Source organism: Ammodytes marinus (genome assembly GCF_949987685.1).
Source record: "Ammodytes marinus genome assembly, chromosome: 8".
Classification (NCBI taxonomy): Eukaryota; Metazoa; Chordata; class Actinopteri; order Uranoscopiformes; family Ammodytidae; genus Ammodytes; species Ammodytes marinus.
Genome location: NC_137212.1, coordinates 28,673,117 through 28,697,765, shown reverse-complemented (window position 1 = coordinate 28,697,765; position 24,649 = coordinate 28,673,117). Strand labels below are relative to the sequence as shown.

Here is a 24,649-nt window from a genome sequence, read left to right as displayed (position 1 = left end):
AATGCCTCTATTCCTGTAACTGTGTGACATAAGACATAAGTGGGAAATCTACTTTTAAAGTGCTTTTTACTTTTGATACAGTAAGAAAAAAACATTCTGATAATACTTTAACTTTGATAATATTTTGAATGTGTGTGCGTGTGTGTATGTGTGCGGGCATGTGTGTGTGCGTGCGTGTGTGTGTGTGTGTTATCCCTTGGTGGATGATAGTTTGCCTTTTCCCAGCTGACCGACTGAAGCATCTGTGGAACATGAAGTTTTTCTCGGCCACAATCTCAACTGAACACTGATAAAGACATTTAAGTTGCACAGGTTCCATGTGACCTGTGGTTGGGTTGACAGACAGACTGAGGAAGTATAAGAGAGCTGACCTCCGCTGAAAGAGAGAGGAGTCTGTGTGTTCTTTCTACAGGCTGACACCATGATGCAGGCTCTGGCCCTCCTGCTGCTTCAGGTAGCATATGGTGAGTATAGCACGGCTTAGCTAGAGAAGTCAAACACGTTGTCAAGGTTGTTACAAACTACTAAATGAATGGCAGCTACACAATCTAGTGTTTTTCATTTGTAGTTCTTGGGTGTGGTACACCTGCCGTCAAGCCCGATGTCAACAGGGTGGTGAACGGAGAGGATGCTCGCCCCCATAGCTGGCCCTGGCAGGTATACGGCAGTGCTCAAACACTATACTTTTTCTATTTATTGTAGATTTTATTTTTTTAACCGCTCTTGCTTCTTTCTCAGATCTCCCTACAGATTAAGCATGGCAGCCGTTATCATCACACCTGTGGAGGGACTCTGGTGGCACCTCGCTGGGTGCTGACCGCCGGACACTGCATCTGGTGAGCATAACAATAAGACAAGAAGATAGATACTGTGTGATTCAGGCTGATAACAGGAAAGATATTGTTTTAAAGGTGCTACGAGGATTTTTTAAATATTTCTGAAACCGTCTCATTTTGCCTCTGATGATCATAAATTAGGGGGACACGGTTGGTTGGCACACTTTTTAGTGTAGTGTGAATTGCTCATCACCAAAATATCTTTCAATAGTCATTCCTACATTAAATTGAAGCTTAAGGTGTTGGATTGAAATGTGTATCCCTCTCATTTTCCAACTTATTGTAATAAAGAAGTGAATAACCATCAAAGACACCCTGACACATTGTGACAACCAACCCCATCACAGGGACGGTTGTCACACACTATGGGGTTGTTTGTCACAATGTTATCTTAATGGGAAAATCTTAAAAAGAAGGCAAGAAGGCAGAATTCAATTTGAACGTTTAATTGCATTGTCAAGTTGACAAATAGGCCTACATAACTTTATGCATCTTAACACAAAATGAGCAAAGAAGACAAACATGAAACCCATATTAAGACCAGCCTATGTGACAACATAGAGAACAAAACAAATAGGTCTAACAATAATAGCCTACTGAACTAAGCTACACACATTCACTATCTGAGTTAGAGTGATGGCAAATGTAGGGTCTGCTCAATCCAACTAAGCAGGGCTTGTGTGCCCACTGGTTGCACATCCAACACTTCTCCCTAACCTCCCCTGAACGGCTGCTGGAAAACATTTCAATACTAACCAAACAAAAACCATCCTCTTCATCTGATGAAGACTCCTCCTCCTGTCTCTTTCTCTTCTGTTTCTTCTTCCCCAGCTGGGGTGGAGTGCACTGGGGTCCAGAAGCCTTGGCAGCTGGTCTACATTGGGATGCACTGGGTCGTTTCGATTTGTTTCCCTTTTTCACTTTAGCATGCTAGCTGCCTTTTCGTGCTATATGCTCTCCTTCTCTGGGGTGTCACTGAGGATACACATACAGCTTGACAATTTCTTTCGTTATTGGGTTCCTTTCCTGGCTGCAGCCTTTGGATAAAATGTGACAACCAACCCCAAAGAGAATGTGACGACCAACCCCAAATGGAATTTCTTGCTAGCATCAAGGCGTACATCCATCTAACAACTAGCTAGCAAGCTCACAACAATCTAACTATAGCTTTCCCTCCACACTTTACAGGGTAAGAAGTGGTTTGTTATAAACCCATTGTGTAAAAGCCTATAAAGAAAATAGGACTATATAGGTGACCTCTGATGCCAATTCTGGACATTTCCATACCAAAATTTCAGAGACAGCACCTCCTGGTGCGGAGATATAATGTATGTGACAACCAACCCGTGTGACAACTAACCCTGTTCTCCCCTACATGTAACAGTAAACGAGACCATCAGTTTAAAGAATGCAATGTTTCTATAGTTTTTCTTAATGCTTTCTTTGTGATGGGTACACTCAATCAGGAACAACAGCTGGCGTGGTAAAAACACTACCACTTTTGTCCAAAGGGGGTGCAAGATTTGACACAAACTGAAAGTTCCTCGGAGCACACAGAAATAATGCCAACATGCAAATGAGACCTTAGGAGTGTATAACTATACAGTACTATGACTGAGGCAAAATATCAGGGAAATGAAATGTGAAAAAATAGAAACTACAGTGATTGTCCTACAGGCCTGGAGATATTCACCGTGTGGTCATGGGAGAGCACAGCATGAGCCAACAGGAGGGCACTGAACAGATCAGAGAAGTGATGCGCATCGTGGTCCACCCAGACTGGGATATTGACCGTGTGGCTGATGGGTGAGTGTGTTTATTTTCCTATTACCAATGGGAATAGGCTCCTACCAGGAACCTTTAAATGTTTATGAAACAATCTTATCATCTCTGAGTCTCTAATGATCACAAAGGACATTTAACAGCAAACGAGACCATCAGTGAAAGCAATGCTATTTTTTATCTAGTTTTTATTAATGCCAGATTTCCCAGGAACTTACAAATGATTTTAGAAATCTATACTGAAAAACTAGGCAACACTTTACAATAAGGGTGCACAAAAAGTGAGTAGTTACTGAGGAACGAATGGTTAGTTAATGAGTAGGTACTGGTAGGTACTGAGACACTGTGATTCAAGCACTTTTGATGAGTTACTGGTAAACAGACTGGGAGATACTGCATTAATGAAGCATTAGGTAATGGTTAGGTAATTATGAGTTAATAAGGTAGTCGTCGTCGTCCCCCCTTGGACTTCACATTTAATAAAATGAGAGGCCAGACACGGGATGATCATCTTATTTTTTAATGATATTCACAACATATATTCACATCCAAAGCATATTCTGTAATGCTGAAGGTTTATCGGCTGTGCTCCAATCAGTCTCCCAGTATCTGCTCATTAACTTTACATTACCTAATGCTTTATTAATACAGTATCTCCCAGTCTGTTTACCAGTAACTCATCAAAAGTGCTTGAATCACAGTCTCTCAGTACCTACCAGTACCTACTCATTAACTAACCATTCGTTCCTCAGTAACTACTCACTTTTGGTGTACCCAAATACTAACTACCTTCTTACAGCAACGATCTGGCTCTGCTCAAACTGGACAAGAGCCCCATCATGACCGACAGTGTGGGCGTGGCTTGTCTTCCAGAGGCCGGAGACATCCTCGCTCACGGGACACCGTGTTACATCTCCGGCTGGGGCAACCTTTACAGTAATGTCACTTTGTCCTCATCTGTCATCCAATCACTGCAGGCCTTCATCTCTCTAGAACATGAGTATTAGATTTAGGCTAGTAGTATTTTTTTCATTGCATTTCATTTGTATGTAAAGTTATTACAGATTAGCCCCAACATTACCAGCTGTAACATCACAAGTGACACTTTAAACTATAAATTATGATATAGATGAGAATTTACCTTATTCTGAAATAATATTTAAAAAAATATTTTACATGTTTTACTGTTGTACTTTTACTGGTTCTAACCATTTGAATGATGTACTTTTACTCGCAACATACTCGAGTATATCCGCTTTTGAAATGGTCAGTGTATTTTAGCTCCACCCACCACTGCAAATGATGCAACATGTGGGCACAGAGTATTTGGGCTTTTCTAGTATTGCTGCTGACTAATTAGTGAAGCAATTCAAAGGTAACACTTTACAATAAGGGTACATTAATGAACTGTTATTTAATGCTTGGTTAATGATATTAATGGTTAGTTAATGCGTAGTAAATGCATTAGCAAACTGTTAATTAATGTTACCTTATTGTCAAGTGTTACCAATGTAAATAATTCTGAGTAGTTACAACTCTCTGCCTTGTATCTATGATGTATTCATGTGTCATTGAGCAGCTGTACCCTGTCTGTGTGTTTTCTCAGCCCATGGTCCCATGCCTGATGTGCTGCAGCAGGCCTTGCTGCCTGTGGTGGAGCACAGCGTGTGCAGTCGCAGCGACTGGTGGGGCATCAACGCCAAGAGCACCATGGTTTGCGCGGGAGGGGACGTCATATCCGGATGCAATGTGCGTTGAGGCAGCCAGCAAAACTATTACACAGCAACTTGTATCTGTCTGATCTGAACGGCCTGTCGTAAACTTTTACACTGTGCTCCTGTGTCAAATCAAATCAAATCAAATCAAATCAAATCAAATCAAATCAGTTTTATTTGTATAGCCCAATATCACAAATAGACATTTGCCTCAGTGGTATTACATGTTATACAGTACGACACCCTGCCCATAGACCCTTATCTCGGCTGAGAAAAAACTCCCAGTAAAAAACCCTTTATTGGGATAAAAACAATTGAAACATCTCAGGGAGAGTTGACAGAGTAAGGGATCCTTCTCCCAGGACGGACATCCTGCAATAGATGTCATAAGTAGAGAAAAATCATGAATGAATTCAATCATTGACCAGATGTTTACATGGTAATACATGGTAATACTGTGTCTCTCTCAGGGGGACTCTGGTGGCCCTCTGAACTGTTTGGCTAAGGATGGCAGGTGGTACGTGCAGGGAGTGACCAGTTTTGTCTCCTCCAAGACCTGCAATGAAGTGAAGAAGCCCACCGTCTTCACCCGCACCTCTGCCTTCACCCAGTGGCTCAGTGAAGTAAGTTTGACGATAGACTTGCTCGAAAATGAACCATACCAGCACCTCACATTGTCATGCTTCTGTCTGTCTGTAGCGACACAGAAATGTACAGAGAAACTCAAATGTCACTGATAAACAATACACGTCATGTACAAATAATAAGTCATATTTTCTCTTTAGGTCATGCTGAAATACTGAGAATCTACCAGACACAAATTGATCAATTGATCAAAGAAGAATGAGGTCCCAAAAGATACAGTATATTTAAATAATTGTCATTCAGCACAATAAACTTTGTGTTTCAATACTCCTCTGGTTGCAAATTGTTTGACCTTAACTTTAATCAATGTTGTTTAATGTGTGATTTGCATAATTTTTTTATAACAAAACACTACCATACCTAAAACATGGTCATGTCTTAAGAAAAGTTGAGAGAACTGAGCAGACAGATTACCCATATCTGTAAAAAATAAATAAAAAAAAGTCTCTGTACCACTTTATATCACCCCCTCCACCACTACCACCTGGGTGTGTGATAAGAAGAATGAGAAATGGCTGGCCATCAGCGTGTGGAGGTGACTTATGAATCCATATTTCCTATCACTCATCACCAAGGTCGGCCCGGTGTCGGGGGGCTGGTGAACATTCTGTCTGACTGACAGAGGTGGGGAGCAGCAGCCCTTCACATCAGATAAACGGCAGCAATAGGTTACCTTGATGCACAGCCTCCACCAAGATACAGTAATGGGAGCATTTTGAGACACTTTTCACCAAAAATATACATCCGGTTTGCGATAACAGACACACACACACACACACACACACACACACACACACACACACACCGTTTTTTTTGCCATGAGGGAATATGATAATACTCAAGGGATATACAGTAACACGTGTGTGTCATGTTTGAAAGGCTCTTTATTTACTTTCATGCTCTCTATTTGCATGATGATAGTGTGACAGTACCATTTCAGAAGAATATTTATCGTGTAATTGGATTATTATGATTGATGCAATAAATGTGGAGCTTTTTTATTTGCTTTACATTCTGCTGAGTGGCTTGGAGGTCAATAAACTATTCATTTATACAATTCTTTATAATAATTTGCTGATTGAATTTCTGGTATTAATCTGAACACCGTTAAAAATTGTACAGTAAATTTTCGCCACTTACTGTCTTACTTTTTCATATTAACAGCTAAACACTTAATTACTCCTCTACTCCACACACACACACACAAACACACACACACACACACACACACACACACACACACACACACACACACACACACACACACGCACACACACACACACACACACACACTCATTCATCACTTTAACTTCATTTGGCATCTACACATGATCAGAATAGGTTAATTTGATACAAGTTGATGGCTTAAGGGACAAAAATATTCAATGGCTTCACTCCAGTCTTTATTTAAGTTCATTCCATGACAGAAACACAGACACCAATCTGACGCTTATTATCTATATGTCCCTCTGCTGGTGCATGTGGGGACCAGCTTGGTGCTGACAGCATCACAACAGCGCCATCCAGTGGGCGAAAAGATGATAGAAAGTAAACAGCAGTGTAGATTACAAACAAGACATTAACTCCTCTTCTTCATTTGACCTTTGATAAAGGTTTTTTTAACAAGTACATTTTTAAAATCATGCATTGGTCCATTTGCACCTTTACACTTACAGTTTAATTTGCTCGTTGACATTTTTCTCAATGCTGTTTCCTCCTGTAGGCTCCAGTTCTCACAGTCCAGACACCAGAAGAAACTTTGTTAAATATTTATATTGTTGTTCGTGATTTGACTTTTAACAAGCCTGCACTTTTATTTGGCCCCGGATTTTGCCTCTCAGGCCAGGTCCAGTGTTTTCATGCAAGAGGTTGTTGGGGACAAAAAGGAGCCTAAGAAGAAATCTTAGTAAGAGTTAATATTATCTTTTAAAAGAGAAGGTAGGGTGGTAAAGCTCAGGTTTCTTTGGAGTGCAGATGCAAATGCAACATAAAGGGTTGCATGTCAGTCTCCGTAAAGGAAACTGAACATTAGGATTAGGCAGAGCACGTAGGATTAGTGAATTAACATTACAACAGGGTTACATGGCATTTATATTTGATATTATACTCTTTAAGGAAGCATAATAACCAATTTAGTCCACAAGTGTTTGATGTGATTGATTTACACATACATCAATACAGATGAGTTATTTGATAACCCTTAAACAATGACATGCTGGGAGTGTTCACTTGTTAATGAATATGTTCCCACTGGGTCATCTCCAGTGGAGGGTCACAGGACCCTCTGATAAGCTGCTCTTCTTTTGTGCTTCAGCAAACCAATAAACTGTATGTGACATACTGACTGACTGACTCACTCAAAGGTCATTGCAGGTGTGCTTTTCTCTACTCCATTAAATATGAAGACATTTTCTTTACAAGATATGGATTTCTCACTGCCTTTTATACGTTCATTTTAAAATGGAGTATCTGAAATTCTATTATGGCCAGAGCGGTTCCACTCGACTCCACAGTAATCTTACATTTCATACGTATATTAATAATAATAACATTTACATAATAAAATGTATTGGCAGTATGTAGAACCTAAAGAGGTGATTTTAAACTTGTGCATAAGCAGTTTTGTGTTCTCATTATTTCAGAATGATGTAATGGGGCTTGCTGTGCTGCTTTTGGCTCTTAGGTGTCACTTTTGTCACAGTTGTTTACTCTCTGCCTTCAACCAATTTGGACGACTTCTATCATCTGAGTTTTATGGTTTTATGGATTGCAGCACTGCCCACTCACACAACAGAGTGGCCCTGGGTAACAACATGGCAAACCCCTTGGCCCTTGAATATGCCAGCATGGCAGATAGGTGGCATCCAGTGGCCTTGAAGGCAATCATTGACTCACACCATCAAATGTATCTGAAGAACAACTTAACGTTATGATGGTTTATAGGAGATAGTGGAGAGTTAAGTACACAGGGAGTATACAGGGAGAGAGGGGTCGTGAGGTTTAGTAGCAACTTTATCATGTAGGTCACAGAGGTAATCAGTCACAATGTGTCTTCAGGAAAAAAAAAATCCAGAGAGTAATTGCTGGCATAAGTATTTTGATTAGTGCGTGGGTGGAAGGACAATTCAAGCAGCATCTCAAAGGTATACGTGTCGGCTGATATGTCCAACCTTCATACTATGTGGGTCTCCTCAGGACACGTGGGAAAACCCATTGCATCAAACCCTATAGGTTAGACAATAAACTACAAGGTAAATTGTAAAATATTGCTACTCTACTATCCTTGAATGTGAATCTGGTGGTGTGAGGATGGCCTCATGCACATATGGTGACGTATTACTGTGGATGCATTGCAGAGGAAAGGTCACAATGAGGAATACAGCTGGAAACATTCACTAACCTATCACACAAAATATCACTGGTTGTATGGTAACGGCACAGGCCACACATGATCAGTCACTCATTAAATATAAAATCTGATTAAAAAAATATATTAATGGTTAAATGTATGTTTTTATTTATACATAGTTTATTGAAGAACTCTTCTATGTGGGGCTGCTTGTCCCGTGCATAGTTGTTCCGTTCAAAGAGATGCAGAAACATTTGGAAAATTACAATTGTATTTTAGCTCAGTTTCGTTCAGAATATACACAAGTAAAAAGAAGAGAAAGAAAGAAATGGGAGATACTCGTTAGAAATTCATACACATTATGTCTGTTTTGATTTAATGTACTTTAAAATATACAATCAGATTTCCCCACCTTTTTTCATGCAGACATTTTTGACAAAAGCGCAACTTTTACAGTAATTGGCTTCACTGTTGTAAAATGAAACAATCAGACATTAGTTTAATTCAAAGCTGTCCTCCTGAACACTGTACACCTGAACAGTACAGAGCTGGCATTATGTTACTGCAAGTGTTGCAGTCAAGTACTGTATTAAAATGATTGCTGGTTATTAGCTGTTGTGCTGATGTCACAAACAGTTTAGGTATACTATCAGGTTATTAGCCCACAAGGCAATAAGCAGAACAAAATAACAGAAAAGTTATGTATTGTATTCATTGTATTTTATGAAGATAACTGTTCTTATTGGCAATTTATCTCAAATCAAGCTTTATTTATATGGTAATATTCATACACAAAAAAATAGGCAAATATGAAATAAATATGAAAGGCTTTTCCGAGATGCAGCTAATGGCTTAAAAATAATATTTGAGGTCATGTAGGAGAGTATAGCACACAACAAACTCTGCCCAACTCAGTAGATTGAATGCATTCATGTGGGACTATCAAGGCGGGATTCTGAGTTCATTTTCACTGACTGGATTCATCGGGGGTCAATTTCAGATGAAAGAATATCCTCCTTCAAAGTGAGGTCTGGGACTATGTCTTGCTCAAACATCAATATTTACCATTAAATCAAGCATGGCTCCCAGGCCAAGTGCATCATCATCACTCAAGAGTCATGGTAGGCTACTATTCAAATGATTTACCGATATCCATTTACAGTAAACTGAGCTCTGATGTGCTTACACTACAGTCTTTTGGTTGATTCTTTTTCACAAACCCAGTGAACCCTTTTTTTTATCCAGTTTTCTTTTATTACGGTTTGGGAGTAAGTTATTCATCGTTCTGGCTTAATCATTGACTCCTATTCACACCATTCATTTTAGATGAGGTCAGGCCGCTGTAAAAAAAAAAAGTGCAGATGGAAAATAATAACAGTAGCAGTCATAAATCAGCTGAAATACAGTGAAATGCCCGACATCGACAAGACACTGCACCGGAGGGAGACACAATCAATGAGTCCATAATATTAAGTTGTATGTTTCCATATAACACGTATACCAGCACAGTGCATGACAGAGAACAACAGGGGATCAGTGTTACGTACATATACACTATGTTGCTCAAGTTAAAGATGTTTTAACTCTGAAGTGATTCAATACATGGAACATTCAGCAAGATGTCTGGTGAACAAAAACGTTATTTTTTTGTTAATCTTAGTGTGGCATCTACAACCACTAGAGGGCAGCTTCCTTGATGTATGTATCGTAGTATACACTGGTCCACAACCTTTGGCTTAAAGCCAATAGACAGGTGCTTCCCCACAATATGGACTACACGTGGAGGAAACATGTATTATTCAATTATAGCTCTACTCATTTTAACCCATGTTCAACATTAGTGTAAAATGAAGAAGGAACTTGTACTGTTTGTGTACATTTTCATTTTTGTTCCCCATTTAACACTAAGGATTCCCAGCAGTCCTCCTCCGTCATCAGAATGTCAGTGCCCCAAATACAGATGCACCTTACGGCCACTTGTACTCTGCACGTGTGGGCGATCTTTGAACTGAGAGCAGTGTCTGTGTGTGTGTGTGTGTGTGTGTGTGTGTGTGTGTGTGTGTGTGTGTGTGTGTGTGTGTGTGTGTGTGTGTGTGTGTGTGTGTGTGTGTGTGTGTGTGTGTGTGTGTGTGTGTGTGTGTGTGTGTGTGTGTGTGTGTGTGTGCACGCTCGCTCGGCGCGGCTATAAAACCAGCGCTCAGCCTGGACAATAGCAACAGGTAACCCAGGTGAAGCCTCCTACTCACCACACACCGCTTAGAGCGCTCAACTTCAGGTGCGTATTTTTCTTTCAGCGCGCTGTTATTCATGTGCACAGTGGCCACATGGGCTCATATCCACACGAGATATTAATAATTTGAGAACTTACAGAACCCGGGAGAATGTTCGTGTGTGTGGTGAAACTTAAACATGTAGTTATTTGGGAGGATTTCCATTCAAATAACATTGGAAAGACATTGCAGCTATAAGATATTTTCGTTTTTGTGAGCACGTTTTGAAGCATATCTTTGTTTTGATTTGACTATTATACAGATTGTTTGCCTTTCAAAATCATTGCATTGAATAGGTGGACATTTGTTTTGTTGTTGTTGTAAATAAAATAGTGCATGTAGCCTATAACAAATAATGAATATTATCTGAGTGGTTTTACTTATCTATTGTAACTTTTTTTTGTTACAGCCCAGAGAGTCATGGCTCCAAGACCTGAAGTGGGTACTGTTTCCTCCCCCGCTCTCGGTATGTCCTTCACCATCTTGGATACTATTAAACCTCATTGAACATGTTTTTGTTGCCACCTTTCCTAACATTCCCTCTTGCCTGCCTCCTCTATTAGATGACAACGCTCCAGCTAAAGACGGGGCCATTCTACCAGCTTACTCCACTGTGGACCTGGTGAATGGAGATCCAGGCACTGAAGATCCCTGGGATCTCCCTGAGCTCACAGACACTGGGGTCAAGTGGTCAGGTGAGGCAGCTCTTCATTCTCTCTGCACTGCACAGCATGGACACCTTAACAATGCCTGACTCTGATTCACTGCTACTTTGTTCTTCTTTACAGACCTGGATACAAAAGGGAAGATGACGCGAGTGCTGAGTGCTATTGTGAGGCTGGTTCTGCTGATTGGACTTCTCTACCTGTTTATCTGCTCGCTGGATGTTCTCAGCTCTGCTTTCCAGCTAGTTGGAGGTAAAATTACGGCATTAAACAGCACTCATCAGTGCACATTTTAATTTTTTTTACTTGATAATGCCATAGTGCTGGTTATTTATAGTGTGCAGTGTGTTTTTTGACCTGAAGTTGTGTGTGTGTGTGTGTGTGTGTGTGTGTGTGTGTGTGTGTGTGTGTGTGTGTGTGTGTGTGTGTGTGTGTGTGTGTGTGTGTGTGTGTGTGTGTGTGTGTGTGTGTGTGTGTGTGTGTGTGTGTGTGCGTGTGTGCGTGCGTGTGCAGGCAAGGCAGCTGGTGACATCTTCCAGGACAATGTAGTGTTGTCCAACCCTGTGGCTGGCCTGGTGATTGGAGTGTTAGTCACAGTGCTGGTGCAGAGCTCCAGCACCTCTTCCTCTATTGTGGTCAGCATGGTGTCCTCTGGATGTAAGTAGACACACACACACACACACACACACACACACACACACACACACACACACGCACGCACACACACACACACACACACATGCACACACACACACACACACACATACACACACACACACACACACTCAAACAGGCACATGAAAGATGTACACAATGTTCAGACACATGCATTGGGGTGCAGTGTGTCAAACATTAACACACTCCTTCTCATATTCCTTCAGTGCTGGATGTCCAGTCTGCAGTGCCGATCATCATGGGCGCCAACATCGGAACATCTGTCACCAACACCATCGTGGCCATGATGCAGGCCGGAGATCGAAATGAGTTCCGCAGGTAAATCGGAGCATACAAATAAAGACGTCTTGTGACAAGTCATGTCAAAACAGGTCATTAAAGGTCACATATTTTGCTAATTTTCAGGTTCAAATTGTAAATTGGAATTCTGCTAGAAACTGATTTAATAATGTAGTGTCACAAAAATAAACTTTATATTTCTGACAGTGCCATTATGAATCTCCTCTTGTCAGCCCCTGTCTGAAACACTCCGTTTTAGAGCCTGTCTCTTTAAGCCCCGCCCTCCAAAAATCTGTGCTGGTTGGAATCTAACTGCCAGTTCAATTCAGGGGTATCTGGGGTTGTGGCTTATCACAGGTGGAGGCATAGTGCTAGATTAGGTTGGTAATGGGGGGGGGAGGGTGGCTTTCATCCCCTTGTGACATCATAAGGGGAGAAAAATCTGCCTAAGGGTTTTTGATCACAGGTTTTCAATAGGCTGGTGTGGAGAAAAGAAGAGAGGGTTGTGCTTTCTCATACTTTGGGAGTCTCTAGACAGACCGGGGACCTTCAGTATATTATTGTTGAAAAAACACTGAAATGGTGCATTTTGCATAATAGGTGACCATGAATAACTCTAGAGACACCATGTGGTACACGTTCAAGAGGGTGTTCCTTCCCTCTTGTAGGGCATTTGCTGGTGCTACGGTCCATGACTTCTTTAACTGGATGTCCGTGATGGTTCTTTTGCCCCTGGAAGTGGCCACAGGTGTTCTGTACAAACTCACCCTCCTTGTAATCGAATCCTTCAATATCCAGACGGGAGAGAACGCCCCCGACCTGCTCAATGTCATCACAGACCCTCTCACCGACTCCATCATCCAGGTAAAGTCAGTACATTTCGGGAATCATAGATAAATGTGCAACAGAAAGAGGATTTATTTCAATGTTGTTTTTAAAATTTGTATTCTGTTAGCTGGACAAATCTGTTATCAGCGGCATCGCAACAGGTGACCCAGAAGCCAGAAACAGGAGTCTGATCAAAGTATGGTGCAAGACAGAGACCAACACGGTGAGACATCAACAAGAGCTGTATCATGTGCATAAATGATGTGTTTGCCACACACCGGACATAACAATAACAGTAACAACCTGATAGAGCTGCGGCTACCGCTGTGTTTCCCAGTTGATGACTGATATTGTCCTTCTCGTATTGTGACCACGATGATTCTGTTGTTAGATCATACCTTGAGGGTGTGTTCTTTTATGAAAGGTGGAATGTTACATATGATCGTAGATATTGCATGTTGTTCCAAGTGTCTGCTAACTGCTGATGCAAGGAATAGGTCTGTGTCCATAAAAGGACACTGCATAGTACAGGGCCCGTAAAGGTCAAGTTCAGAATGGAAGATACAGTATATATTCAGACCTCATGCTATTATTTTGGTCACGCAGTACATACACTTCTGTGATGTCTGTCTCTGAGCTTGTAATAAAGACATTTTAAGGAATTAATATGTGATCCTTCAACTGCTTGATGAATTTCTCCCTGAGAAATGTCCATATTATGTAATCGTCAAAAAAGTATCATAGCTCCATTACTGTCTTGATTACTTCACTTGTCACCTTTTGCATTTAAAAGTGTTCTTTGCCTCTTTCTTTGGTTTCAGACTTTCTGGAATGCAACAGTGGAGAACTGTACCGCTGGTGCGGTCTGCTGGGAGGATGGAAACCAGACCTGGACCCAGATGAACTCGTCTTGGATCGATTACCAAGAGAAATGTAAGCGTGCCTCTTTCAGTAAATACCCAGGGTCCAAAAAAAGGAAGAAAAAAAAGAACATTTACAAAGCAATTAGAATTGCCTGTTCAGTGAAACAGGAGACACAACAGCCTCCTTCAACCAGACCCTCTGATGTCCAAACAATGACTAGCTTTGAATCTTTGCGGTGACTCAGCGTATCCCCCTCCCCACTCACCTGTCTACCTGCTCAATAGCTCTATTCATACTGTTTCTGAAGCACCTGAGTGCCACGTGACCATAACATGTATCGCTTCTTGAAAGTATTCTGACCCTAATTAAAGTTAATGATTTGGTGCTTAGTTCTTACTCATTTGAGAAAAACGCAGCTGTAAGATTATTTTTAAATTACAAGGAAAGACACTTTTTTCCACAAAATGCTGAATTTCTCAAGGGTTTGCTCTTAAAGCTATAGTGTGTAACTTCTGTTGCCCTCATGAGGATCTGATTAACAACACTGTCGGCTCATCTACATGAGGTAAGCCTTCTGTGAATGTGCTTTGATTTGATTTCTTCTGCTATGTGTCGAGATTTTTCTTAGCAGCAGGATCATCAACTAAAACCGCTTGGGATTTTTCTGAGCTTCTGCGCCAGTGTCGGGGGGGGGGGGGGGGGGGGGGGGGGTGGGGGTGGGGGGGCTACACCGGTTTGTAAACGCTGCCATACTGGCTGATAGGCTTAAAAAAAAAATTCAACTCATATTGCAATGGCTTTAATGTAACCGACATTAATTAATATTTAAAAAGGTTATGCGCTATAGCTTTAAGCAAGTCCTGTCTATTTTTGGCACATAAATCAAAGCCTAGAGTGGAGAGACTGTAATGCCAATCATCCCTGTGACGGTCCCCTGCAGGCAGACACATTTTCGCCAACACTAACCTCCCAGACCTGGCGGTGGGCCTCATTCTCCTGGCTATGTCTCTGCTCATCCTCTGCACCTGCCTCATCCTCATTGTCAAGCTGCTCAACTCCATGTTGCAGGGCCAGGTGGCTGTGGTCATCAAGAAGGTGCTCAACACAGGTAAATAAAAAAACAAAAAACATACACACACACAAACAAAACCAAACCTTTTGACATTCTCTCTCCAGCCTGTTTGACATTCAGCACATCTGCCTCTGTGGTGATGCTTGATGAGCAACACATGGGGGATGGAGTTATATGGAGGCTTCACTGTTGCTTCAGGCTCACCTCCAGGTCAACTGATCCTGTTATGTGATGCTGAAAGCTAGCTGCAGGCACAAACAAATGCTTTGATCAAACTCCTTGTCTGCTATCAGTCACTTGGTTGCGCACTGCCTCAGGTTTTATTTATTCCCCCCGTGTCTCTGTCTGACCACAGACTTCCCCTTCCCCTTCGCTTGGGTTACTGGCTACATCGCAATCACGGTGGGAGCAGGGATGACCTTCATCGTTCAGAGCAGCTCCGTCTTCACCTCAGCAATAACTCCTCTTGTTGGTAAGTCGTTATATACACAATATAGTTTGGCTGGATTTTTATCAATTTGTTTCTTTGTTATATTTTAATTAATTAACATGATTTATAACTTTACGATCTTCTTCGGCCAGGTATTGGCGTCATTAGCCTGGAAAGAGCCTATCCTCTAACACTGGGGTCAAACATTGGTACAACAACCACTGCTATACTTGCTGCTATGGCTAGCCCTGGAGAAACACTAGCCAACTCCCTGCAGGTAGGATAAAAATAAACTTTTCCCTTGTGTGTAGATTTCCCTTTAGTTTAGTTTGTCCAATTCCTTGGTTTATGATCACACATACTTGTGATATTCCTATCAGCCTCAGTTTTAATATGTGTTAACTGCAAACGTTAGCATGCTATCACACTAAACTGCTACAGTATGGTCAACATGGTAAACATTATACCAGAAATAGCTGCTAGCATGGCTGTGTATACTCTTGTACAGTAGATTTATATATATCAAAACTGACAGCGATCCCCTACTTTAAATTTCCTCCATGCTTTGTTTTCTAGATCGCACTTTGCCATTTCTTCTTCAACATCATGGGCATCTTGCTGTGGTATCCCATCCCCTTCATGCGGGTGCCCATCCGGTTAGCCAGAGGGCTCGGGAACCACACGGCCCAGTACCGCTGGTTTGCCGCCGTCTACCTCTTCCTGTGCTTCTTCTTTCTGCCCCTGTCTGTCCTGGGCCTGTCGCTGGCCGGCTGGCAAGTCCTGGTGGGCGTGGGTGTGCCAGTCGTTGCATTGGTTGTCTTTGTGGTTATCGTCAACGTTATGCAGTCTCGCCGCCCCCTCTACCTGCCCAAGGTTCTCCGCAGCTGGGACTTCTTGCCCAAGCCCTTGCACTCGATGGAGCCCTGGGACTCCCTGGTTACCGCGCTCATGAGCTTCTGCTGCAGATACGTGTGCTGCTGCTGTAGGTGTTGCAAGTGTTGCAGAGAGGACAAGGACGAGAAGATAAGGAAGAGCAGCATCAAGAGTCTAGAGATGTACGATAATCCTGCCATGTCGACAGATGAGACCGTCACAGCAACGCAACTTTAATCTTTTTGAGTCCTCTTGGTATCTTTAAGTGACGCTCAATGCAATAATGTTCATCACCTCTCAGGTTTGAATTCTAGCTATGTTGATGATTCCTCTTTGTGGGATGATAAGCTACGCACTGTAGATACACACTGTCAATCCAAAACAGCTGCTAAAATTAATAGAAGTGTTGGACATCTTATTATAAACCTGCTGTTTAAGGGCATGTGACGTTCATTTTATGATGTTTTATTGTTCAGATTCCATATCTGCTCAGTCTTAAAGGTGTAGTCAACCATCCTTATTCAAAACTTTTTGTTAAAATCAGCAAATTACTGTCTGCCGCCCGTCTGTGCTGTGTGTGCACTGAAAACAATTGTCAGGAGTTTCTACACAGCCCAGGCTCCGTAAACAAGGGAGTGGGACCGTGCCCGGAACATTTCTCCAAAGAATTAGCTACAAGAAGCGTTTGTGACATCAGTAGCAACAATGCTATTTGAAAGGTTGTTAGTGACGACTGCTGTTGCTAAGACAAAGGCATGTTTGGGGGCGGAGCCTCTGAAGGAGCAGGAAGGGAGAGGTGTATTTGTTTTGGTGGTCAGTTAAAAAAATCAACAAGCTTTCTTTGGAATAGCTTACTCCAACTTTAACAATGGATGAGTCCAAACTTATTTTTATATTTTTATATTATATGCGTATGAGACCTTTAGTTTTTATTCTCAGCCTTGAACATTTTAAATTTCAATGTATGATGTAGCAAATTATATGTCTGTTATCGTTCAGTATTTAAGACTCTATAATATCTGTACATAAAATAAATTTACATTTTTAAAGTTCAGTTTATTGTCACTTTTTTTCATCAGGTTCCACCACTTTTACTGCAGACGACACAGGCTTGTTATGAATGGAATTATTTAGCGATACTGATGCGTCATATTACAGTAATCAGAGTTCATTAGCTATGCCACTCACAAAATACTGGTCATGCACATGCTTCATATGAGAACAGAAGGTTCACCTGTGAGTGTGCTCAAAGAAAATTGCTTCATATAGATAGATAGATAGATAGATAGATAGATAGATAGATAGATAGATAGATAGATAGATAGATAGATAGATAGATAGATAGATAGATAGATAGATAGATAGATAGATAGACAGACAGACAGACAGACAGACAGACAGACAGACAGACAGACAGACAGACAGACAGACAGACAGACAGACAGATTCATTACTCTTTTTTCTCTCGCTTTTTTCATGTTTTATTTGACAGTGTGGAAGAGACAGAGAAGAAATGGGATATAGAGAGATTGTATGCTTTCTAACCACCACGGGAGCTCCCTGGATAGATTCCTTTCTGATTTCCCTTTGAACAGTTGGATGTGACTAGAGACTGAGGCACCAAGCAAAGTCTATCAACTCAGTATAAAAACAGCAACATTAACCAGGTAGCTCTCAATTCTTCTAGCCGAGCAGTTTTTTTGATTTGTGCGAAGAAATATAAATACATGATTTGAGTGGATAGGAACAACAAAAAGCCCTGTTTGTAATTTGGTATTGAGTAAAAATGACACCATTAAGGGCAGAGACAACACTGAAGGCCCTGCAGTCCTTAAAAGGGTATTGAGTAAACCGTGTGCATCAAAAGGCAGTAATAAGCTATTTTAATTTTTTTTGCATAAAACGATTTACCAAATGAGTGATTCACATGACCCTACGGCCGGGTGGGCCATGGGCTCATGGGTAATGAAGCAGAGCCCCGCGCGATGTGTCTAACGTTAGCAAATAATTGACTCAATTGCTACCGTAAGGTTTTTGGATCGCTTTGTAACAATAACTAGGCCTGAAGCTTAAAAATGCAACACCTAACCACCATCAACGATAATAATAAAGACCTATTATAATTATGTTTAAATGTTTGATCAACCAACCGGGGTTCGATTCCCGCCCGCGGTCGTTCTCTGCATGTCACTCCCCTCATTTGTACTAATGACGCTAATGAAACATTCCATGTGCTGTAGCTGGAAAGAAACTAGTTTATCAGAGTCTGGAGTTCATGTTGACTCGTGTAACCTAAATGAAGTTATGGGTTTCCTGAACTGTGCCATATTTGGTCAGAGAGGTATCAAGTGCTTTCACAACTCCAAACAATAGTAGAGCCACCGGAAGGATAGATTTTCTTAACGCAATGATCACAACACTGTGAAAAGACAGTCATTCTACTGTATATATTGAGCCATGTTGTGTAGAGCAAATACTATAATCTGCGGTTGGATAGCTGTGCACTATGTTTCATTTCATTCGCTCATTATATAATGAAAGAAACCATGCCTCACCATCCATCATAATCCTTCATCCACAGAAGCACAGTTAGCACTTTGCCACAGAATGGCTTAGGCGGGGATTGTTCACAAAGATATCAGCAGAGTAAAGAACAGCTGACTGAGCTCTGGCTAAATTGTTTCTGGAGAAACTTGAAACAGTTTCTCTTGATACACAATCACACTTGAACCCCCATGACTATTATTATACTTTATTGCAACATTACTGGACACATTTACATGTGAAGATTATTTTCTCTCCACAGATAAGTCTATTGCCTGTTCAGCTCCAACTCTTTTAGTGTGCACGTGGTCAAATGAGAATACAATCAAACTTCCCTCACCGTAAAAGAAACATTCGTAATATAAACACAGTTATTATCTGGGGGGGGGAGGGAGGGGGGGACATTTCTCACAGGGCCTGCGAGAAATCTGTCTCTGCACCCGGTATCCAATAAACTGCATTAGCAACATTCAAGGGCACACTCGTCAGTCATAATAATAACAGCAATAATAACTTACATGTTTTATAGGGCCTATCAAGGTGTTCGAGGATGCTTTACACACACGCAAAATGATGCTCTCAACACATTTAAATCAAGTCAGGACAAAACAGTCACCAGCTCTAACAGAACTGTTTCAGATCACAATCTGTCTTTCATCTAAAACGTCTTGACCAACGTGATACGATCAAGAGTCAAACTTATCAGATTTCATTGACCCAAGGTCGGCTTATACTGTTTTATACTTCAAAGAAGAAACTGATTATTAAAGGTGGAGTCAGCCATTTTGGAAAATGCTTGTTTGCAAATCACTTTTTGTCAGTGAATATCTCCTCACGATCCGCTACCTGTCTGAAAAAATATACAATGTTAATACAAAGCCTACGCTCTGTAAATGGGCATGTTGCTATCTGCTGTGGTGGGCCCCCTTTGTTTACATACCCTTTGTTTACATACCAGTTTACAGAGCCTAGGCTGTGTATTAACACTGGATTTTCTTTCAGCATACAGTACACATGTTACAAACAGGTAGCGTATCGTGAGGAGATATTCATTGATTTTGACAACAGGCGTACACCAGCATCGCTGACTCCACCTTTAATTGACGTGATCTACAGAAACTGAGATAGGATAAGTTTACAAGCTGAAGAAATGATGTTTAACTTCACTACTTGAGTGGGCCAAGAATGCTCCTTTATTTGCCTCTGTAGCTGCTTAATCCTCTTAATGCTCCACTTCATTCAATAGAAAATATAAATAAAAAACAAATAGTTATCTCAGAGTGACCCTTTTAACATCACACCTAGCTACCTGAACTTTACCTGATAGGAACATATGGACTAGAGCAGCGTTAACCTTTCAGAAGTGTGCAGGATCACTATGCGTTACTATTCGTATAGCAACTCTGTGTCGCTCGCCACCTAAGCAATTACTCTGCGGTTTTAAATAGGCTATTCTGTTTTATAACAACCAATAATTAACATTGCTACCCAATGCATGCTGATGACCAATAAACCAGATATATGACCAGATATTAAAGGCCCTGTGTGCCCACTCAGGTGTTTCCACTCCCTCTGTTTGTTTAGACCGATGTTCAGCTTGGAGTAACATCCGATAAACAAACCACATAAGAATGATAAAGGCGTGACTACTCCCATTAAATCTAATTAAATTAGGCAGAATGAGTGAAAGTACCTGTTTGAGTAGATGGGGGGGGTCTTTGAATTAGATTCCTCTGTTTGTTATTCTATTGCCTGTTTCACACTATACAGAATGCTGAATGTGAAAGTAGCCTGGCAGTAGAGACTTCTCCAGATCCAGATCTAGCATTGTTGGCAAGTCAGGCTGGCCTCAGCAGTGAACCACACGCCTCCAAAAGATACATGGATTTGTTACATGCTTTGGTTTCATGTGAATGCACATTAACAAGTGTCACAGTGTAGCCCTTCCTTCACAACATTAATGGCCTGATGGCAGCCGATAGTACTGATGCTTTTACAGCAATAGGCAGACTGGTATGTAATTACTGCTTGCTGACGGGTGAAGGTCTGCAGCAGCCAACCGACAAGTGAGGACACACAAGAGTCTGTGGTTAGGATAACATCAGCAGTGGCTTTATTTGCAGCACACTTTGGTGTGTTTTAGGATTTCCCCAGACATAAGTAATATACAGTAGCTTGCATTTTACTTAAGTATGCCAGTTACACTGTACTGGTGCTGTGCAAAGTTGGTCACTGACATGACATATTGGGAACTGAGTATTGGTACCACTACTCAATTCCCAGTATGTCTTGTACATACAACATGTACATACAACTTCCAAATACAACATACACATGCAAGCACCGGTGCTTGCATGTGTATGTTATGTGTATGTTTTCTGCTATGAAAAGTCAAAATGTCAAAAAGACTAAAAGAATTATTGCTTGTGTGGTGGCCTCATCAATCAGCGGCTGCAAACTCCTTTTCCAAATAATAACACACTACACATGCTCCTGTGTGTTCAAATGACTTCCTTTATTTAAGTTGTGGTAGATTGTTTCCTAGTTTGCACACCCTTTGATCAATATTCTGTCACGTTTGTTTGATTAGCCTAAATACCTTTCTGTGATAACTGAGCTCCGTTGGCAAAAGGCCTGAAGCCTAACAAAGATGGCCTTTAGAGGATCCTCCAAAGGAAGTGATTTATACCATCAAGCAGGTCGGAGAAGGGGGGAAAAGAAGGAAGGAATGCTAAAACTTTTTCTATTTTCCTTGGTTTTGTTATTTATTAACTTAGAGTTAACTAGTATGATTTGTTGTTTGTTTTGTAGTATCTTTAAGCTTTTCAAATGTTTAGTAGGCAAGGTCCCCCTTTGTGGCTGTTGAGCCCAAGGCCATGGCTATATCTAAACCCCTGTTTGTTCTTTCAGGTCAGGTCTGCTTAGGCATGTCATGTCAGTTAAGATTTAAATCTCGATCGCTTTGTAGACCTCGTTTAAGTTTTGGGCCCTAATTTATGTCTTCTCGTTAGATTATGTTCAAGGTACCCAAGTTTGACATTTTGTTGCTTAACATCTGATTTATGTTTAACAATCTCTTTTTTTAACAACTTTGTCCTTTTGCCTTATTGTTCAGTCCCTGATGCCAAATGAAACCGTTTGCAATGTAGGGTTGAAAATGACGTTGTACCCCATGTTCCATAGGGGAACTTAAACAATGTTTTTTTTTTATGCTGAGCGTCCTGTTGTAACATACATCAGACTAGCACTATAACTCAGTCCCTTTCATTCTAATGCTCCACAAAGCGTTATGTTGATATTGATTCATTGTAGTGTGTCCCTGCATAATGTGACAGGGTTGTTGTTGCCAGTCAGACTGAGAAACACCAACTCTCCTGCTCACTGCTTTCAGCTCTCGTTACTCTTGAGCTCCCTCATGCTTACAAGTAAAGTTTGAATACTTATTCAAGTTACATCATTTGTAAACGCATCAAACTTTTGAGTATATCTTATATTCTACCTTCTGTGGTTTAAAAGCATAAAGGTTGTTGTTGCATGTGTGATGGTTAGGCGGGGTCTTCTCTTCTGCTGCACCCATATAGCCACACCTCAACATTGATGACACTCTCTTGAGTACACTTCCACCTCACTGCACCGCGGAGAGAAGTCTAACCACTGGAGGTCCCCAAAAGCAAGTTTTCCTCTCCTGTTGCGTTGCTATTACACTACATTTATGTATTTGCAGCACACTACAATTGACCTGCATGTATTGGGACATCCTAAATCTTTTTCTGGCATACTAAATAGTAGGGAAGTATGGTGATTGGAACGCAGGGAGAGAGTCGCTTGCATGGAAGAACGACCCCTAAAGCTGAACTGAGTCATGGCGACTGAAGCATCACTAGTACCCAGCGAATCATTAACGAATGAAAGCACGTCCTCCGGTATGGCAGGTTTGAACAATGTTTATTTTAATTTCGAACAGTGTAGCCATTGCTAAGCTTAGGGCATGATTATTATAACAAACTATTATCCAGTGAATACTAATATATGAACTGAACTCAAATCAGTTCGAGTTATATAGCTCAAAGTAACGAATAGCCATTTGCCTCAGTGGGCATCACAGACCATACATCCATGGTTAATATGATTCTTCATTTTGCTAGAGACGTTTGTTCTCTAATAATCCCATTAGCCTACTTAACAACCAAGCTATATGATCCTCTCTTCACCGAAATGTACCAGCTTTTCAGTGGTACCCACTTGTTCCATCAAAATAACAGTATCCCACTAGCCCTAGAAGAAATCTTCCTGGCTGGTTAGTCGCCTTCCCCCACATGTTCATCTTATAGTTCAAAGTAAGCTCACTTCTGCACACACTGCCAGTAAGTCATGGTAGAATAACAACGTGTATTCATCTTGGACAAAAATCACTCTCCAGTGTGAGAGTTTCTGTGACAAAGTGTAGCTAACTTTTAGCAATGTGGGCGGTGACATGTTTTTCCAATGGAAGCTTCCCGAAGACACTAAGACACTTAGATGCTCAGGTTTACTCAGTCTAATCACAGTGCCCCAGGACTGTGTGTGCTGAGAACAGTCAGTACTCTTATTAGCTGATGATATTTTTAGGCAAAGTGACCGTCTGACCTTGTGTCTGACCTGACTCTGGACTGTGGGTCTGTATCATTTGAAACTATTGATACTGTATTCAAATAAACAGCTTGTTCCACAGGGCACCGGCAGCATTCCTGATAACATAACTGAATTATTTTACATCCTTAGTTCCTCGTTAATGCTCAATTGCTACATACACACAAAAAATGTAGGTTAACAAAATATTCATTCCAAGGCCTGCAGCCTGCAGCCAGGGGCCTTGTACCCATCAGCCAAGGCTAAGGGTCCATGGGTGCCTGCTCCAGGGGGTTGCCAGTGGACAATAATGCAATGAAGTATTTTGAAAAGGCATGTTTGTGTGTGTTGTAGGGCTGGCCTGAATTATTTGAATATTTGAATACTCGTTTGTCAAGCTAGTACTCAAAGCTCAATTCAGTATTCGGAATATATAGGCTATATATATATTTATTTTTTCAGAAGTAGGCTATCTTAAACTGCACTTTGTGTTGTCAGCAAATATTAATATTCAGATAAACACGTTGTACATACAACAATTGTTAAAATACAAATGTATCGCTCGTTTAAAATAAAATATCAAATTATTTAAAATTTGACCTAGTTGGCCGCTGACCTTTCAAAGCGCAACCGGTGATACACCAGCTGTAGGCTACTGATGTTGCCAGAGCGAGGCAAATTAAAAGCGGCACCAAGCGCAGTAGTGAACTAGATGGAGATGGAGGAAGAACATATTATTTTTCCCCTTAACTTTACAACTACAAGATTAGCGCGATCTCGGAAGGAAAAGCAATGCTTTGCGAAATGCTAAGGCTAGCTTAGCTCAACTGTTTGTTTACATTTGCTATGCAGCGGCTTTTGCGAATCAACCGTGACTGGCTTGCGCTTGCATCATGGGAATACGCGGTCAATAATGGATACAATATGGACACAAAATACGGTCAATATTGGATCTTTGTATGGATTTATAAATCGCCAAGATGCATGTTCCGGGATGGATTGAAAAGCTCCTGTAAGGGTTACGGTGAAAGAGGCCAGCTGATTTGGAACGGAACAACAGCTGTTCGCTTCCACGGGGAAAGTAAGGCACTACGACTTTATTACTGTTTGAAAGTTATTAAATAATCAACAGACTACGCAGTTTACTGTCTCGGCTCACACACTCGGTTTCACTGAGTACTTTGGGATTATTAATGTTGGTTTTGATGGTGTGT

The 24,649-nt window shown here is 41.1% G+C and overlaps 2 protein-coding genes across 2 annotated transcripts; both read left to right on the top strand.

Annotated features, from left to right (window-relative positions):
• Positions 1 to 421: 421 nt before the first annotated feature.
• Positions 422 to 10,008, top strand: LOC307254484 (chymotrypsin-like elastase family member 3B; the record flags this gene model as incomplete). Its single annotated transcript, XM_080032878.1, has 8 exons — positions 422 to 464; positions 569 to 657; positions 739 to 836; positions 2,514 to 2,642; positions 3,418 to 3,554; positions 4,225 to 4,367; positions 4,804 to 4,956; positions 9,988 to 10,008. The coding sequence occupies 8 exons, from the start codon at positions 422 to 424 to the stop codon at positions 10,006 to 10,008; spliced, it is 813 nt and encodes a 270-aa protein (XP_079889004.1).
• Positions 10,009 to 11,017: 1,009 nt separating this feature from the next.
• On the top strand, positions 11,018 to 16,520 carry slc34a2b (solute carrier family 34 member 2b; the record flags this gene model as incomplete). The annotated part of the gene is made up of 12 exons (XM_080032877.1): positions 11,018 to 11,063; positions 11,161 to 11,292; positions 11,386 to 11,514; positions 11,776 to 11,919; positions 12,144 to 12,255; positions 12,885 to 13,080; positions 13,172 to 13,267; positions 13,866 to 13,977; positions 14,849 to 15,016; positions 15,336 to 15,452; positions 15,563 to 15,687; positions 15,987 to 16,520. The coding sequence occupies 12 exons, from the start codon at positions 11,018 to 11,020 to the stop codon at positions 16,518 to 16,520; spliced, it is 1,911 nt and encodes a 636-aa protein (XP_079889003.1).
• Between the last annotated feature and the right edge of the window lie 8,129 nt (positions 16,521 to 24,649).